Genomic DNA, 18,653 nt, shown 5'->3' on the forward strand with positions numbered 1-18,653 from the left:
TTTAGTAACTGTTTAAATGTTCCAATTAAACAAAAGACAAATTTCTGATAATATTCTATATTGGCCTGTGATACATGACCAGCCAGTGGTAAACTTCATAAAGATATGGGCGGTTACATGAACAAAACTGAAGACAAATTTCTGATGATATTTCATATTTGCATGTGAGATGTGACCCACAGGTGGTTAAACTGGGTGGTGTTATAAATTTCTGATGATATTTCATATTTGCATGTGAGATGTGACCCACAGGTGGTTAAATTGGGTGGTGTTATAAATTTCTGATGATATTTCATATTTGCATGTGAGATGTGACCCACAGGTGGTTAAACTGGGTGGTGTTATAAATTTCTGATGATATTTCATATTTGTATGTGAGCCGCCCAGCAGGTGATAAACCGGGTGATGATATGGGTGGTCGGCCTGTCTGCTGTCACCTGGTCTCTATCACTGAGACCGCTATTGAAAACATAAGTGCAGGGCTTGATGTCCGGCACTGGCCATTGGTCAGTGGTGGGGCGGATACTTCAACACCTGGTTTCCATTAAGCCATTGTACCATGCCGGAGATCAAATAATATATTGAATGAACTACTCCGGTGGCATATTATTTCAAGATCTATAATTTGTGTGGTTTCAGTTTTGAAGGTGTTAGTTCAAGAGGGACATAAAACAAGAGTAGCAAATTGGAAGAGGTTTTTTGTTGGTTTTTTGAAGATCAAATAATATATTTTATTGGCTGCCATGGTGGTATTCGTTTTCAAGACAATGGTTAATTTTTAAGATAGTTTGAATGCAAAATAAAGCGAGAGCACCAAATTGAAGGGGTAATTTTTGAAGATCCAGTAATATATTTTGTTAGCTATCATGGTGGTATTCTGTTTTAAGACAATGGATGATTTTGAAGATGATAATTTCAAATAAAAATAAAACAGTATTAGCTGAATATGGAGGTCAGAAATATATATATATATATTAATTATTATGGTGGTATTCTCTTTAAATATATTACGTGTATTTGTGCATATCCATTTTTTAAACATTAGTTAGACAACCAAATAAAATAAACAGTTGAATTTTTTTTTCTTTCATATAAGTTGTGATGGAGGTTAATGTATTCATGGAAAAGCCATAAAAACAATGTGGTATTTATAGCAATAAATAATGTACATGGGTGTTAGTATCAGTGTCAAGATTCTTTTGAGAACAGTGGCAATTATTTAACATTTTAATGGTCTTTTATTACCTGCTGCATTGTGCTAGCCTAATAAAATACAGGCGTAAAGGTCATTTGTTTTGTTTTTGATTACACACACACTACCATTGGTGTTCTTTCTCATTTGCATTCCAATATACAGTACATCTGAAGATTGCCTAACCCTTAGTACAAACTCAAAGTGTATGTTAATAGGATTTGAATCTATTTAACCCATTCACATGGTATATGATAGTCCATGATGTTAATCTGAAAAAGACCAATGGCTCCAATTAATCGTAGCTAAGATCAGTATTGTCAAACATTCAGTTTGAATGCAATGTAAAATGGGCTATATAGTGAAACTTCTCAAAGCCAGACCCTGTGCAAACCAGACTTCACTCAAAACTGGACTTTCACTGTCCTTTTTTACAAATCAGTACTCAACAGAACGTCTCTAAACTAAATACTATTTAAAACAGGACTTTGTACTTGGACCCCTGGATGTCTAATATAGAGGGGTTTTACTGTATAAACCCATTCCATTGTTTTTATTCTGTATGTAAATAGTAGGAGTAACCATACTCAACAAGCACTGCAATCAAAAATAAACTGTTATGTCCCCATTTGTTTTTAGTACAAAAAATAAATATTGAAAAGCTTTAGAATATTTTTGTGTCTTTTGGTTAATTTTTAATTTTGATTTTAAGGCAATGTTTTTAAATGAGACTTTATCCAACAAATTATGAAAGCACTTTAATTAATTTGTTTTTAAAAGACCTCAAACAGTTCAGCAGGAAGATGCAAAGATCCTACTTCTTATCTTCAAGCATTTTTTTGCTTGGCGTGAAAACAAACTGGCCTGTTCTGCAGCACAAATCAAATAATCCCATGAAGTGGCATACCAATATCCAGGAGAATTTGTCAACAGCACAGCATGCTTTTTACTGTACATGTGGGTGGTCAGGCTTGTCATGTTGGGTAACATGAACAACAGCCCTTTGTAGCTCAGTAGAGGAAGGATTACTGTATATAAAGCCATCACAAATTGTCTGTAAATGCGACTCGGCTGGTTTAGACTGATCACTTCAGAGGACAATAGTAATTGGATGGGTATGAGTGAACTGACCGGCCTCGGTGGCGTAGTGGTTTAGCCATCGGACTACAGGCTGGTAGGTACAGGGTTCGCAGCCCGGTACCGGCTCCAACCCAGAGCGAGTTCTTACGGGCACATTGGATAGGTGTAAGGCCACTACACCCTCTTCTCTCTCACTAACCACTAACCAACTAACAACTAACCCACTGTCCTGGACAGACAGCCCAGATAGCTGAGGTGTGTGCCCAGGACAGCGTGCTTGAACCTTAATTGGATATAAGTTGAAATGAATTAATGAAATGAATGAGTGAACTGAATGCAAGTTTTTTAACTTTTAAATAATTTTGTATCAACTTGATACTAATGTTGAGGTCTTCCATGATGTACACATACCTACCCCTCTATAGCTTGTGTATCCAGTATACATCCATCTGTCCATCCATCCATCCATCCATCCATCTATCCATCCATCCATCAGTTCATTCATCCATCCATTCATCTATCTGTCCATCCATCCATCCATCATCTACCCATCAATCCGTCCAATCGTCCATCCAACCATCCATCTATCCATCCATCCATTCATCCATCCATCCATCCGTCTATATGCCTATCAATTCATCTATCCATTATCCACCCATCCATCCATCCATCTGTCCATCCATCCTTCCACCCATTCATCCACCCATCCATCTGTCCATCCATCCTTACACCCATTCATCCATCCATCCATTCATCCATCCGTCTATATGCCTATCCATCCATCAATCCATTATCCATCCATCTGTCCGTCCCGTCCGTCCATCCATCCATCCATCCATCCATCCATATACATACACATACACATCACACATGTTTTGTTCTTTAGTATATGCACAAGCAATCTCTCCTGGAAGTCTGACTAAAATTGAAATCTTCCTTCTCCTCCAGAACATTCTGAACCCTCACGTACAACTCTTAGTACAACTGTGAGTTGTCTGTAGAAAACCAAACACCTTTGTTTTGAACTTTCATCTACTACTGGGAGGTAGTTTGTTGTCACAACTTGTTGTGGCTTGTAAACAACAAATCTTGCCAAACAGTTTTGTGTATTTCTCTAAGATCGCAGGCTGTGTTTTTTCCTTCTCCGCTCTACTCCACAGGGAGATTGCTAAAAACAAGCTAAACAGATGAATTTAATCTGTTCGAGCTGTCAATAAAAAAGTTTTGCTGTTGAAAATAGAAGCACTTTTTTCTCCTCTTGTCTTGCTCATGTTAAAAGGTGGTGGTATTTATGAAAAATATGAGTTTGATTTGGGAGATGTGAAGTGCTCTTGTAAAAAGCACTTCAATCCAGGTGACAAAGTTTTTGTTTCTTTTAATGTGATGGATGTGCTGTAACCACAATTAACAAAAACATGTTACACATTTCGTTGAAAAAAAAATGTATGTATGTGTGTGTAATAGAGAGAGAGTGAGAGAGAGAAAGATAGAGAAGGAGAGAGGGGGAAAGAGGGGGAGAGGGAAAGAGGGGAGAAAGCTAGGTGAGAGAGACATAGAGAGGAAAAGAGGGAAAGGGGGAGAGAGAGCAAGGGGGAAAGAGAAAGGGGAAGGGGAGAGAGAGACAGAGATACAGAGAGAGAGACCGAGAGAGACAGAGAGAGAGACAGAGAATGAAGGAGCATGTGTGGTTGGTTGCATATAATGTCATTCCAAGACCAAATAGCAGACAATACATCTCTGGCACTTACAGTGTAAAAGACGTTGGCTATTTCAGTGTTTTACCAAGAGTGTTCATGGTGAAGCGGTTCCAGGTGTTTTCCAGTGAACTCATATTTTTCTTCAGATATTGTGTGTTGAACCATGTATCTTAGCAAACACAATGCATCACTTTGCCAAAGATGGCTCATGTCTATAAACAACAGCTATTGAAAAAGTCATAAAATATTTTTTCATCTTTACTTTATTACACAAAGTAAATTCTTTTATTGCCAAGTTAAGTTTAATACTCAATGAAATAGTATATGTTGTATATTGATGTAATTTTCAAAGTAATACATGACTTTAAAGTCTTTTGTCGTTTTTTTAATACTAATTTTAAGAATATTTATGTTGAATAAGTGTATATTAATATACAAAACAATATTCATTGAAACAACTAGAATGCCAAACACAGTTTATATTGTAATAATAAAAATGGCAAGTGTACTATTTAAATCAGGATGACTAGTTACATTGCCAAGATTAATTTTACACTTGTATTAAATGTAGAAAGCACAAATAAAGATACAGCAATTTTATGCATGATGATGTGCAGTTTTACACTTGACTAATAAAAGAGTGAATATGTGGTAAGAGTTTTAGTAGGTAATGAATCATTAAAAGAAATTGCCTTTAAATGTCTGCCATAAAAACTTAAAAGAACTTTCATGTTATAGATTGATAGCCAGCTTCAATTGGATAACTTCCGAGTCATAATAAAATGAAAGTGATCATTTGAAATAGTCTGCCTTGCTTGGTCTGGCATATTGCAATTAAACTGAGTCTCATTAATATGTAATGTATGTGATAATAATGTCATAAATAATATAGATGTTTTATATCGTGTCTCTTATGCAAAATTTTAAAATGCAATAAAGTTTTTTGTCTTATCTTTATTGTTATCTTTTGGATAAGTAACAGCAAAGATAAACAGATACCTTAGTTGATGTGTATATATTTGCTACAAAATGTCCAAGAAGACTAAACTGAAAGCACAAAATTGTCAAAGCCCTTTTTATCCTTACACAGATGTAACTACAGTAAAGCATACTTATCATGAACATGCTTAGAAGGAACTACTGCTTAGAACGAACTGATCATAAAGACCTGTTTGATCTTCCTATATATTAATAACCAACATATGCAAATGTTTACAACAAACTACTGCTATGATGAACTAACTATCATGGTCCCTTATGGTTCATTATAAGAGTATTTTACTGTACATACATTTACAACAATTAAAACATTCATGTTTAAGAAAAACAGGCTTTGTAAATTTGTTCCAAAATGTGTTTGATGAACTGACAGAGCCATAAAATAATTATCTCAGTGATGTGGCCTGATTAAATGGTGCTTGTAGTTTAGTCTTGTTTAGTCTTGATGAGCTGTGGTCGACCAGCTGTTATACAGTTCAGAGATGGCAGACCTCCCACGATCTGCCAACACACAATGAAGTGCAGTCATTCTTCAGCCTGTTGATAGACAGTTGGAAACTTCAGCTTACACAAGTATCTGGGTGGGTGATTTTAAACTGTGTCACTTATACCAACATCTGGGTGAGTGATTTTAAACTGTCACTTATACCAACATCTGGGTGGGTGATTTTAAACTGTGTCACTTATACCAATACCTGGGTGGCTGATTTTAAATTGTGTCACTTATACCAGTATCTTGGTGGGTGATTTTAAACTGTCACTTATACCAGCATATGGGTGGGTGATTTTAAACTGTCACTTATACCAGCATCTGGGTGGGTGATTTTAAACTGTGTCACTTATACCAGCATCTGGGTGGGTGATTTTAAACTCTGTCACTTATACTAGTATCAGTGTGGGTGATTTTAAACTGTGTCACTTATACCAGTATCTGGGTGGATGATTTTAAACTGTGTCAGTTGTACCAGTATCAGTGTGGGTAATTGTAAACTGTGTCACTTATACCAGTATCAGTGTGGGTGATTTTAAACTGTGTCACTTATACCAGCATCTGGGTGGGTGATTTTAAACTGTGTCACTTATACCAGTATCAGTGTGGGTGATTTTAAACTGCCACTTATACCAGCATCTGGGTGGGTGATTTTAAACTGTGTCACTTATACCAGTATCAGTGTGGGTGATTTTAAACTGTGTCACTTATACCAGCATCTGGGTGGGTGATTTTAAACTGTGTCACTTATACCAGTATCAGTGTGGGTGATTTTAAACTGTGTCACTTATACCAGCATCTGGGTAGGTGATTTTAAACTTTGTCACTTATACCAGCATCTGGGTGGGTGATTTTAAACTGTGTCACTTATACCAGTATCAGTGTGGGTGATTTTAAACTGTGTCACTTGTACCAGCATCTGGGTGGGTGATTTTAAACTGTGTCACTTATACCAGTATCAATGTGGGTGATTTTAAACTGTGTCACTTATACCAGCATATGGGTGGGTGATTTTAAACTGTGTCACTTATACCAGCATCCGGTTGGGTGGTTTTAAACTGTGTCACTTATACCAGCATCTGTGTGGGTAATTTTAAACTGTGTCACTTATACCAGCATCTGGTTGGGTGGTTTTAAACTGTGTCACTTATACCAGCATCTGGGTGGGTGATTTTAAACTGTGTCACTTATACCAGTATCAGTGTGGGTGATTTTAAACTGTGTCACTTGTACCAGCATCTGGGTGGGTGATTTTAAACTGTGTCACTTATACCAGTATCAATGTGGGTGATTTTAAACTGTGTCACTTATACCAGCATATGGGTGGGTGATTTTAAACTGTGTCACTTATACCAGCATCCGGTTGGGTGGTTTTAAACTGTGTCACTTATACCAGCATCTGTGTGGGTAATTTTAAACTGTGTCACTTATACCAGCATCCGGTTGGGTGGTTTTAAACTGTGTCACTAATCGTAAATTTATACCAGTATCTGTGGTGATTTTAAACTTCAGCTTATACCAGAATCTGAGGGTGATTTTAAACTTGTACCAGTATCTGTGTGGGTGACTCATACTTGTAAATAGGTAATTATGGAAAGTTAGATATGCATATAATTTAATACGTTGAGTTACATATTGTGATATGATGGTATTCATCTTCAATTACATTGTAGTGATCACATAAATGTTCTTCCACAGGAATAAAGTGTTTTGTATGATGTCCAGTCTGTATTTTTAATTTGTGGTCACTGAGGCGCAATTTAGTAAAAGCTTTATGAAAGCCAACTTGAGCAAAATTCATGCATTTTGTTTAATAAAATGTTTTGCATTTAAAACATACATACATAGCATAGTTACATGGCATACTTTATACTAATTAACTGCAGATCTGTCACAGACATTACTTTCACAATGTACTTTCACATTGTACCAGTTAACTGCACATCTAGAGTTCATGAACATCCAATTTGTTGACCACAGTCTGATTTTTGTTGGCAGGTCATAGGTTGTTTGTTTGTTCATGGTTAATTGTGTCTGCCTATTGCAACACAAATACAGACAAATGTGTCATCACTTTGTTTCAGATTCACGTGATCATCATGTCACAGCATCGTGACCAGTTGTGCCCATGTGTTGCACTCTCACATAGACAGATGTACATTGATTTTGTTTCAGATTCACGTGATCATCATGTCACAGCATTGTGACCAGTTGTGCCCATGTGTTGCACTCTCACATAGACAGATGTACATTGATTTTGTTTCAGATTCACGTGATCATCATGTCACAGCATCGTGACCAGTTGTGCCCATGTGTTGCACTCTCACATAGACAGATGTACATTGATTTTCTTTCAGATTCAAGTGATCATCATGTCACAGCATCGTGACCAGTTGTGCCCATGTGTTGCACTCTCACATAGACAGATGTACATTGATTTTCTTTCAGATTCACGTGATCATCATGTCACAGCATCGTGACCAGTTGTGCCCATGTGTTGCACTCTCACATAGACAGATGTACATTGATTTTGTTTCAGATTCACGTGATCATCATGTCACAGCATCGTGACCAGTTGTGCCCATGTGTTGCACTCTCACATAGACAGATGTACATTGATTTTCTTTCAGATTCACGTGATCATCATGTCACAGCATCGTGACCAGTTGTGCCCATGTGTTGCACTCTCACATAGACAGATGTACATTGATTTTGTTTCAGATTCACGTGATCATCATGTCACAGCATCGTGACCAGTTGTGCCCATGTGTTGCACTCTCACATAGACAGATGTACATTGATTTTGTTTCAGATTCACGTGATCATCATGTCACAGCATCGTGACCAGTTGTGCCCATGTGTTGCACTCTCACATAGACAGATGTACATTGATTTTGTTTCAGATTCACGTGATCATCATGTCACAGCATCGTGACCAGTTGTACCCATGTGTTGCACTCTCACATAGACAGATGTACATTGATTTTGTATAGGGCGGGATGTAGCCCAGTGGTAAAGCACTCACTTGATGTGTGGTCAGTTTGGAATTGATCCTCATTGGGCTATTTCTCGTTCCAGTCAGTGCACCACAACTAGTATATCAAAGGCCGTAGTACATACTATCCTGTTTGTGGGATGGTGCATATAAAAGATCCCTTGCTACTAATGGAAAAATGTAGCAGGTTTCATCTCTAAGACTATATGTCAAAATTACCAAATGTTTGACATTCAATAGCCAATGATTAATATAGTGGTGTCTTTAAAAGAAGCAACACCATTTTGATTTTGGATACTGATGTAAAAAAATAAGGGAGCACATAAATAGCAGTAGTAGGAGCAAATATTTGACTGTTATCTTCCATAGATTCAGGAAGTTAACTATCTTACAGACATTCAGTGCCATTCAGTCCCACAGTACATGTCTGTCATTTTTAATGGCATAGCTACTCAAATAGTGAATTAAATTTGATCTCAAATACCATTATTTCTTTCTATCGGTATGCATAAGTCACAATTTGAAAAATAGAAAATCTGCAGAAACCTTTTATGGGTTACATCTAAAACCACTTCAGGTAACCTATTTTGTTATACATACCCCATTATGACTGAAGATTATTATCATGAAGATTAAGACAATGAAGATTATGTCCCAAATATAATGTGCAAATAAAAAAAAATGGTTTTGTAAAATTAAATTTGTGTGAGTGATGGATGAATAAAACTATCTGTCTCACAATTGTTCAAGACCTGACAAATATCCTTTGGATTGTCTTGCATAGATATTAACTCTGGGTATGCTATTGCTAACAGGTTTTGTGTCATTTGTGGTTTGCCTGCTAACTCCAAACATGTAGATGCTGATAAGCAATAAAACACAGACCATTTGTCTGAGAAATAAAAGCGTTATTATCAGTGGGTGAATCAGGCGATGGGGCAGGGTATGTCACGGATTGGTGTCGAGATTAAAGCACACTGGGTGGGCTGTCAGTTAGAAGGACATGAATTGTTGATGGAAGTCTGCCATATTGAGCACTAGCATGAATTAATGGTCAGATTGTAGACATTTATCAGACACTGTTCATACAATATGCCAGTTAGACAGACACAGCTCAGTGCATAAACTGAAAGCCTTGTATTTTTTATCCTTAGAGTTGATGTGGTTTAAATAACATAAAGAATATATAATGTTGAAATTCAATTTGTACCTTCTTAAAGTAAACACTATATCAGTTTTATGTACATAATAAAATGTAAATATGTGTATATGTAGTTTAAATTAGACCTTTTACAAATCCGGTCAGCATCGACATTCCTCATGGAAACAAAAATAAAAAAATAAATTTTTGGATATGGTGCTTTGGAATTGAATGCAACCACAGTCAACAGGGGGTATAGGGGGCCTCCACCAGGAAGAAAATGGGTTATGTTTAGAGTTAGGGTTAAGAAAATCATTCAGTAACGATAAAAGTAATTAATTTGGTCAAAAGGTTAACTTTAAAAAAAAAAAAAAATATTTTGAGTATGGCACCATACCTGTTTTACCCTCTGGCAGAAACCCTGAACTAGGATATGTTTTTAAAAATACTTTAAATTGGTTACCTGTGCCCACAGAAAATACAAAACCAAAACATTTTATGTACAAATTCATATTTTTAAATATTGTTAACAAAATTAAATGTTATAGAAAAGACGAGTGAACCTACAGCACAACTTCATAGGGCTATATATTGCATCAGATAAAATAAACAATAAATCTTATTGGATATATAAACATTCTTCAAATGGAAATTGCATGCAAAATATCATTACTAAAATAAAATATTTATCAATTATGTGACCCCTGCATAACATACATTTTGTGCTGCTGTTTAAATATGTTTTATTTATCATCAGCATTTGTTATTTGGCATGTCTATATTTGTGTAAAAGATAACATTTAATTTTATATACATACTCCACATATGGAAGTGGAAAGAAAATGTTGTAAACAAAATAAATGATTTATCATACATACCTCTGCATAACAAACAGTGATTGTGTGAAAGACATTTAAAAAAACAAAAAAAACACATTATTATGAGCACTTGGTGACATGTTGTTTGGCAACTCTTGTGTTTCTATGGTATTCAGGTTAAATGCACAGTTCTGACCTCATACTAATTCTTGAAAGCACTCACAAAGTCATTAGCTGTTTTGACACCCGGCAAACACAAGCTTGCCAAAAAAAGATATTACCTCTTCAGTGGTTTCTACGGAAGGTCTACGCGGCGCACAGTGGTTTGTGTAGTGCCTGACCGAGGCCGTCGCTCTCACGAAAGTGTTTTTGCCATCCTGAATGAAGAATTGATGGTGAAAAATGTAGGTAATGCGAGAAATGTCAAAAAATGCCAAGGTCGTCCGTGAATTGTCTGACTTTGCCTATAGGTTGGTTCACAGAAAACGGAGAAAATGTTTGGCAGTTCACACATTTTAGTGATGGCATGCATCGTCTGTGAGGGACCTCTGTGCACCTTGTAATACTTCTGATGATTTGAGTAAAACGTGGATTATGCAAGAATAAAACTTTTTCACCATCAGTCAGTGGGAGAATCATCATTGTAGAAGACAGGGGTGTTGGAAGGGGGTAAATTAGCTGGCTTATAATTTTTTCACCATGTTTTTCCGTCATCTGCTGACAATTAAAAATGCATAGTGATTCATTTACAACCCTATGTAGCTGTTTGGTAGATATACCAATTTTTAATTTGCACAAAAATCAGCAAAACTACCAACATTTCAAACAAAAACATATATGACAACAATAACTGCTAATCACAAATGTAAACTTAAAATGTTTTGTGAAATTGGCTGCAGAACTTTATTTTGTCAGAGACTAAGCGCTACTACAAAGTATCTATTTCCAACACATCAACATGTATATGAGTGGGTTCTAGTATTTTTGTTGAATAAAATGCCCATTGTAGCTAATAAAGCCCCCCATTAAACTGCATGTCGTGATTTCCGTATGTGTTGATACCTAATAGCTTCTGATTAAACCATGCACAGGGATGTTGTTAAACAAACATTTCTTTCATATAATGAAACACTGAACAATGCAGGTTTGTGTTTTTTTTCCTCCGAAGACTTGAAACGAATATGCACAGTGCAAGCAATACTGCATGTGTCTCAGTGTACCCGTCATATCAGCTAACCAGACCACACTTGGCTTTTCTTATTTATTATATGAAGTGTTATATAAGAACTTGGCTAAATCTCCAAGATGGAAAGATAGGTTCAGCTCCATGGGTGGGGGATCTGCTCTGAACTAGTCTCAATGAGAACTGTCTTGCCCAGTAGAAGCGTCCAACGGTGTATGTGTGTGCGCCGGTCCATGCTTCGCTGCATTTGAATGTTTTAATTCAACAGATTGTAGTTTTTCACACTTTTTTTGTTGTTGATGAAATATGGGCTAACCTGTCAAGTTTGGCAAATTACACGTTGTCAGGTTAAGCGTAGTGAAATGAAATTCAATGCTTCAGCGGGCCTTGTTTGATGTTGTTGTAATGTGGACAAAAGTACATTAATAAAAAGTACGATAGATGTATAAAAACACTAGTATTATGGAATACATTTTTTAAATATAATGTTACTAAATGAATAGTTTTAAAGCTACTGAGGTTAGTTTTTAGGCAGTGTAAAATCGTTTGGGCTATTTTAGCCTGTTTATCATTAACTTGAACATTACTGGTACTTAGAACTTTTTATTATTAAATGATATATTTTGGTAAATTAAAATGTGTTTCTGGTCATCCAGGTATTTGTAGTGGCTCAAAATGCATTGTACAATGTATATGTCACAGAAAAGGTATTTACATGTACATATACCTTTGAAACTAATGTTTAAGACATTAAAGCTTGATTTGTATTGCACATTTGTGGTTGGAGTATTGTGCTACCTGTTTGTAACTTAATGAGCTACTCTTTTTGATTAGCAGCAAGGGATCTTTTATATGTACCATCCCACAGACAGGATAACACATACCACAGCCTTTGATATACCAGTTGTGGTGTACTGGTTGGAGCGAGAAATAGCCTAATGGGCCCACTGACGGGGATCGATCTCAATGCTTTACCACTGGGCTACGTCCCACCCCCATTGTTTTACAATGAACAACATTTTCTGTGTAAGAGAACTGAGTGGTGGGTGGGTGTGTGGGCCTTATAAAAGAGTTAAGTCCAAGGACCATAAAATCCTCAATCTGCTACTGACTGTGCCTATGCTATATTTACTCTGCAGAACAACAACATAGTCTACAGTGTATATGGCATTAACTGCCCATTTTGATATATTTGTATTGCTAAGATACACATTTAAATTTCTTTTATTTCAAACACATGTGCTGTAATATTAATACGTCTGCAGTACCGTCAGTCTTATGTAAACATTAAAAACCAATGTTTCTAACATCCCCCGTCCACCCACATCCCCTCTCTGAAAAAAAAAATCCATTACAGTTTTGTACTTGAATACTATAAACTAAATCTCTTGCAGGCTTGCTTCCTAAATTTGTTATTTTGGTAGAGAAGAAAATAAAGTGTAATGTCTTCAGTGCTGTGAGAGCTGCACAGTTTGTGGGGTATATCCCTCCCGGTGTGATGCCTTCCAGAGATGGAGTACTGTAATGGCTCCCATAAGCTCTGTCTGGGCTATCCTGAATGTTGTGTGTGTTGTTATGCCACCACAGATTGCATTGCTGGCAGATCTCTTCCAGGGGGCAATAAATGTCTTCAGTATTTTCTGAGGGGCATGGTAGACAGAGAACACGTTCTCTTAAAAAGACTTTTGGATATTGCTTGAGGATTTTCTGGTTTTTCTTCTCAACTGTTTTTGTCATTAATGATGCTGACATTTTGTTACTTTCTTTAATGTGTGGTGGCAGATGTGTTTTTTTTTAATTTTCCATTATATTTGGCTGTAAAGTTTATACATGGACATGAAGTCAGTTTATGGTTATTGAGAAAGGAAGTTTATTTTTATTTGTGAGATTAACCCAATAAAGCTGGATTTTAAAATTTTATTTCAGTATAAATTGTCAAATAATGTTTCATCTTGATAGTCACTTAGAAATTTGTTTAGTATCTATTTCATGTATATTTCCTTTTTAGTTAAAATTGTTAACATAAGATTACTTCATTGCAACTTTATTTATTTCAGTTTATTGCAATGCTGTTCTTTTTTTTTTAGTTCAATATAGTTTAATTAATTTCATTTTTATTATGTATAGATCATTTGAGTGAAATTCAGTTCAGTTAAGGTCAATGCAGTTCAGTTAATTTAATTTTCATGCAGTTCATTTCTATGCATTTACATAGGTTACATATGAAGAGTTTCATCGCAAAACGTGATAAACGCCACTATACACACTCAATCCTAAACCACCATAAACGCCACTCCAGTTCCTCTGCAATCTGTGATATATCCTCAGACAATCATATCGCATTTTGCTAAATCTCAATTTGAACTGGTATTTGTCTATGTGTGAAAAGTGTCTGAGTGGGGTTTGCACAATGGTTTTTAACATGGCGTTTATCACGTTTTGTGATGAAACTCTTCATATATACCATACAATTTTATTTATTAAATACAAATAATACATTGTCATATCCGAGTTCAATACAAAGTCGAGGAAGATTTGATAAAGCCATTTAATTTGTATATTATTTACTGTATGAGGTAATAAATGTTGAAACAAAACAATCACTGAGTAATGAGACCACCTCAGTAAAGACCCATATTTAATCTGTGAGTAGTCTTACTTTGGAGTTTAGCTGTTCTTTTGAAAGGTTCGTGGTATAACATATACACTAAAATGTGTTGTGTCTGTTTTTGTTTTTCAGAAAAATTACAGGTTTACCAGAGTATTTAACATGGAAAATGTTGAATCCAAGAGGGCTGGTCACAGCAATGAAAGAATATGCAAAGTATTCAGGGATCTATTTTCCTGTGGAAGCATTGGAAGAGGTTTTTGATAGGGTGAGGATTGCATTCATGAACCTTCCAGTGACAGATCTAAAATTGTTTAGTACAGATAGTTTGTATGTAGCCAACCATTTCCAGATGCATATTTAATTAGTAACAGGTAACAAGAGCCCAAATAGCATTAATGCATTGGCCCAGTGTAGTTTTAGTCAGAATAGTTACATTTTGAATCCCCCACCAGCATTGATTACTGAATTACAGATTACTGATAGCCAATGATGAAGCCATGGTGGTCTACCACTGATGGACAACTGCTGACCTACCAATTGCAAGCTATCTGGGTGGTGACATTACTTTGAATTGCACTGAGTAAAAATTTTGTATTGGTTTTTAATAGTTGCTATGGGTGATACCATACATATCTGCACACCATACAAGATCTGTTATTTAATATATATATATATATTTTTTTTTTCAGGCGGGAATTGGTTCAGCTTACCAAGAAAAGCCATGTTTGAACCCCTATGACCCCGAGTGTCCCACCACAGCCCCTAACAAATACAACAAACAGGTAAGCAATTGTGTGTTTTGTGAAAAATACTCTAGATAGCTATCCTAGTTACTGTGGTCATGAAAGTCAGTCCAGCCTCAAACTCAGTGACCAGATTCCAAGGCCATCAAAACTTAATGGATTCAAGTCCAGCCTGAAGTTGAGGCTTGGTTATATGTAAGTAAGGGTCCTACATACTCAAAATTACATGAGTCATCTTGTTAGTCTATTCATTGCTGTTTTTTCACCCCACTTATTATTTTTTTCACAATGAAAAATGTATTTAATACTGATTTTTTTTCCCACTTACTGAACCTTTGTTATAATTTGACAACACTGTTTTTATCTCATTCTGTATTTAATCCTGGTTTGATTTGACCTCACTTTAACATTTCTTTTCTCACTATGTAAGCTTGGTTTAATTCGACCACACACTGAAAACCCTATAACGCTGTTGACCCTCTAGTAAACTATTTTTCTCTCACTCTGTAAGCCTGGTTTAATATGACCTCAGTTTAACCTGTTTTTTCTCTCACTCTGTAAGCCTGGCTTAATATGACCTCAGTTTAACCTGTTTTTTCTCTCACTCTGTAAGCCTGGTTTAATATGACCTCAGTTTAACCTGTTTTTTCTCTCACTCTGTAAGCCTGGTTTAATGTGACCTCAGTTTAACCTGTTTTTTTCTCTCACTCTATAAGCCTGGCTTAATATGACCACACACTGAAAACTATATAACACTGTTGGCCCTCTAGTAAACTGTTTTTCTCTCACTCTGTAAGCCTGGTTTAATTTGACCATGTGAGAAGACACAAAGTATCAATGGATAGTTCTGGAGAGGGGGCCTCTATTCTCGAAAACATTTTCTGTGGAACAAACACAGCTTTGAGTCTGTGATAATGAGTATTTTCTTTACGTGAGCAGTAACCAGCTCGTCATGCTAGGTGTGTGATTTTGTACATTTTCATCCAATAGCTTCATATGGAAGCAAGCTTTTCATCCCACGGGTAAACAGTTGTAAACAGTCACCATTGTTCGTCTAAGAAAGCCCTTGCTCTAAAGCATGACCCTTCGTCTGCTACCATACGACACTTGTCCGGGAGTATCACCCTACCTTTACTATTACAAGTTGGTGTTATTGCTTGAATAAATTTTGTAACTCCCTTCATGTGCGGTGGAATTTTTCTTCCTTAATTTGCAATTTTTTGCAGGCTGATAGTTATTTGGATAAGGCCGCAGACTCTCAGATGTCGGTTGTTGTTGAATTATTGTATTTGGCTTAAGGGAAATTCAATTTACCTGACTCTGTTCTTGCCATGATACTGATCTTCCAGCAGCTCACGAGTTGAAAAAAATACCCGGTGCAGTCAGTGAATCCAGTGATAGATTTGTATTCTGATGTACATCTGTTTTCACAGGATTTATTTTAAAGTCAAAAGAGAATGTCTTAAGATGATGAATCCTTTCTAAAACAGTGCAGATTTTGTAACAACATAGACTGTATCATGTCAGCAGAAGTATTGTTTCCTGTATATCTGCTCAATTCACTCTAATATAAAGAGTCCAAATTCATATTGAAGATTTGAGACTTGCATTAAAGAGTTCAGATTCATATTTTAATAGTCCTGACTCAAAGTCCAGAATCAAATCAAATTTGGGTTTTTGTAGGGTTTGAGCATAACTGTCGGTTGCATCTGGTCTTTGTTCAGCAACAGTGAGCAATGCTATTTGACTGGTTCCCAAAGCAATCATTGGGTTTAATGTGTAGAATCAGTCTAGTGAGCACCATTCTGTTCTGTCTGGTTATGAACTTTGACTAACAACAGTACCTTGTTATTTTAATAAGTATGTAGCTGAATTACTTCAAATGCTTTTTGGAGGTAATCAGGTTTGCAAATTTAAAAGTCAAGACTTAAATTTAGTGCTAAGATAACCGTAAGTATATAACTACCATAAATATTTAAGATGATCTTAACACTAAGGTTGCTTCCTAGAATGGGGCCCAGACTGTCAATGCTATACAAAGCTTAATGCAGATTCTAAGATATGTGCCTTGAATTTAAGCATAAGCTATGATTTTCAAGCATGGACCAGAAATGTTAAGGATAATAGCATGAGGTCTCTACGTACACTTATTAACTGCAAAAGTCAGCATTGCTTTTCAGTCCAGTGAACTATTTTTATGTGTCCATATCTACCTAAGACCAAGGCCTGTCTAGCACAGGCACCTTATCACAGTGATAAACAAAGATGTGACTGAAAAGTGTAAAGTTGATTTTTAATTTTTTTATTAAGATTTGTTTTATTAATGAAATATATAATAGCAAAAGCATTTCCAACTTTTGTTAAAAATATTGGCTTTTTGGGGGGTATTTTTCAACATGTTTACTTGTTTTGTTCTGCTACCTCTAGAAAAAAATTTGTGGTTGTGAGCACGTGTCCTTTGTTGTGTCAAGTGGGTATGGATCACGTACTGAAGGATAACCTTAATGATGTCACGTTTACAAAGCCTATTAGGACTCTGTTGCATTTACCTACAAGTCTATTTGCAATTCACTGTTTTGCTTACAAGTTTTTATCTTTAATTGACCCATGAAAAATCTTCCTGTATGGGCAGCACCCATTCTTTTGAAGCACATTTAATGGTGCACAAAAGGATTGTGCTGCTGAATGCCAGTTTTCAGTCGTGGGGTCATGGCGTTCAATAAAATATCTCAAAAGATTTATTTTAACCAAATCTTTTTTTTCTCTATGTCATCCACAATCAGAATAATGAAGCATAAAAAAGAAAAGTTATTTGTAAAGTATGAGAGGTGTTTTAGTGCAACTGATATGAGAGTTTCGAGTTGTGACCTATGCCACCCATAGTGTTGTCATTGGTTACACACAATTGATCTTTTCGAGAGCATGTCAATAAGCATGCATTTCCTCCATTATTATTACTCAGGTGCAGGAAAATCAGCTTATCGAAGTGAACATTTTATTTGTATGTTTCGTGTTCAGAAAATAAGAAATTTTGTCTTCATTGTTACTTGGAATGTCTTTTTTCATACCGAGCTATGTAAGGGAGAAAAAAAACCCTTAAAATAAGTATATGAATATTTCATTGCATGAAATTGGGAATTAGAGTTGTATTTATTATGTGCACATGTTCATAAAAATATATCTTTAAGGTGGAGAATGACATCATAGCAAGAAAGCTGATGTTACTTATTTATAACACTAAGTCCATTTTAATCTTGTATTTGAATTGTAATATGGGTGAGTGCGTGGGTGGATTTAGAGGGTGGATGGGTAGATGCAAGGATTTCATTTTAACAAATGTACTTGTATTGAAATGGGGAATTAGCCAATAAGAGACAATAAAAAAAGGTTTTTCCTTTTCATGAATGGGAGAAGAATAGAATGTTCTTGTTAATTTATGTGCTGTCACATTGTCATTGTCAGAAAATTGTCATTAAAAAAAAAGGAGTTATACTTTGCATGTATGTCCAAATTTAAAATATGTTGCATGAGTCGTTAACAAAACACAATTTTTTTTTTTTTTTCTTTGTTTGTTTGTTTGGGTGTTGTTGGGGGTTTTTTTTTCTTTTTTTTTTCTTCTGTATTAACACAACTTAAATATTATCACAAACGATAACAGTAATGAAATAGATGAGTAAAATGAGTTTGAATTTTGTTTCCTGCAG

The 18,653-nt window shown here is 35.8% G+C and overlaps 1 protein-coding gene across 2 annotated transcripts in view; it reads left to right on the forward strand.

The window, feature by feature from the left end:
• Positions 1 to 18,653, forward strand: part of LOC121375654 (protein patched homolog 1-like) — a 96,515-nt gene that overhangs the window by 27,837 nt on the left and 50,025 nt on the right. For both annotated transcript variants that reach the window (XM_041503211.1, XM_041503212.1), the window contains exons 6-7: positions 14,336 to 14,471; positions 14,896 to 14,988. In XM_041503211.1, coding sequence (XP_041359145.1) covers positions 14,336 to 14,471; positions 14,896 to 14,988 — 229 coding nt within the window. The remainder of the gene's footprint in view (positions 1 to 14,335; positions 14,472 to 14,895; positions 14,989 to 18,653) is intronic.

This window comes from Gigantopelta aegis, chromosome 6 (assembly GCF_016097555.1).
Source record: "Gigantopelta aegis isolate Gae_Host chromosome 6, Gae_host_genome, whole genome shotgun sequence".
Lineage (NCBI taxonomy): Eukaryota > Metazoa > Mollusca > Gastropoda > Neomphalida > Peltospiridae > Gigantopelta > Gigantopelta aegis.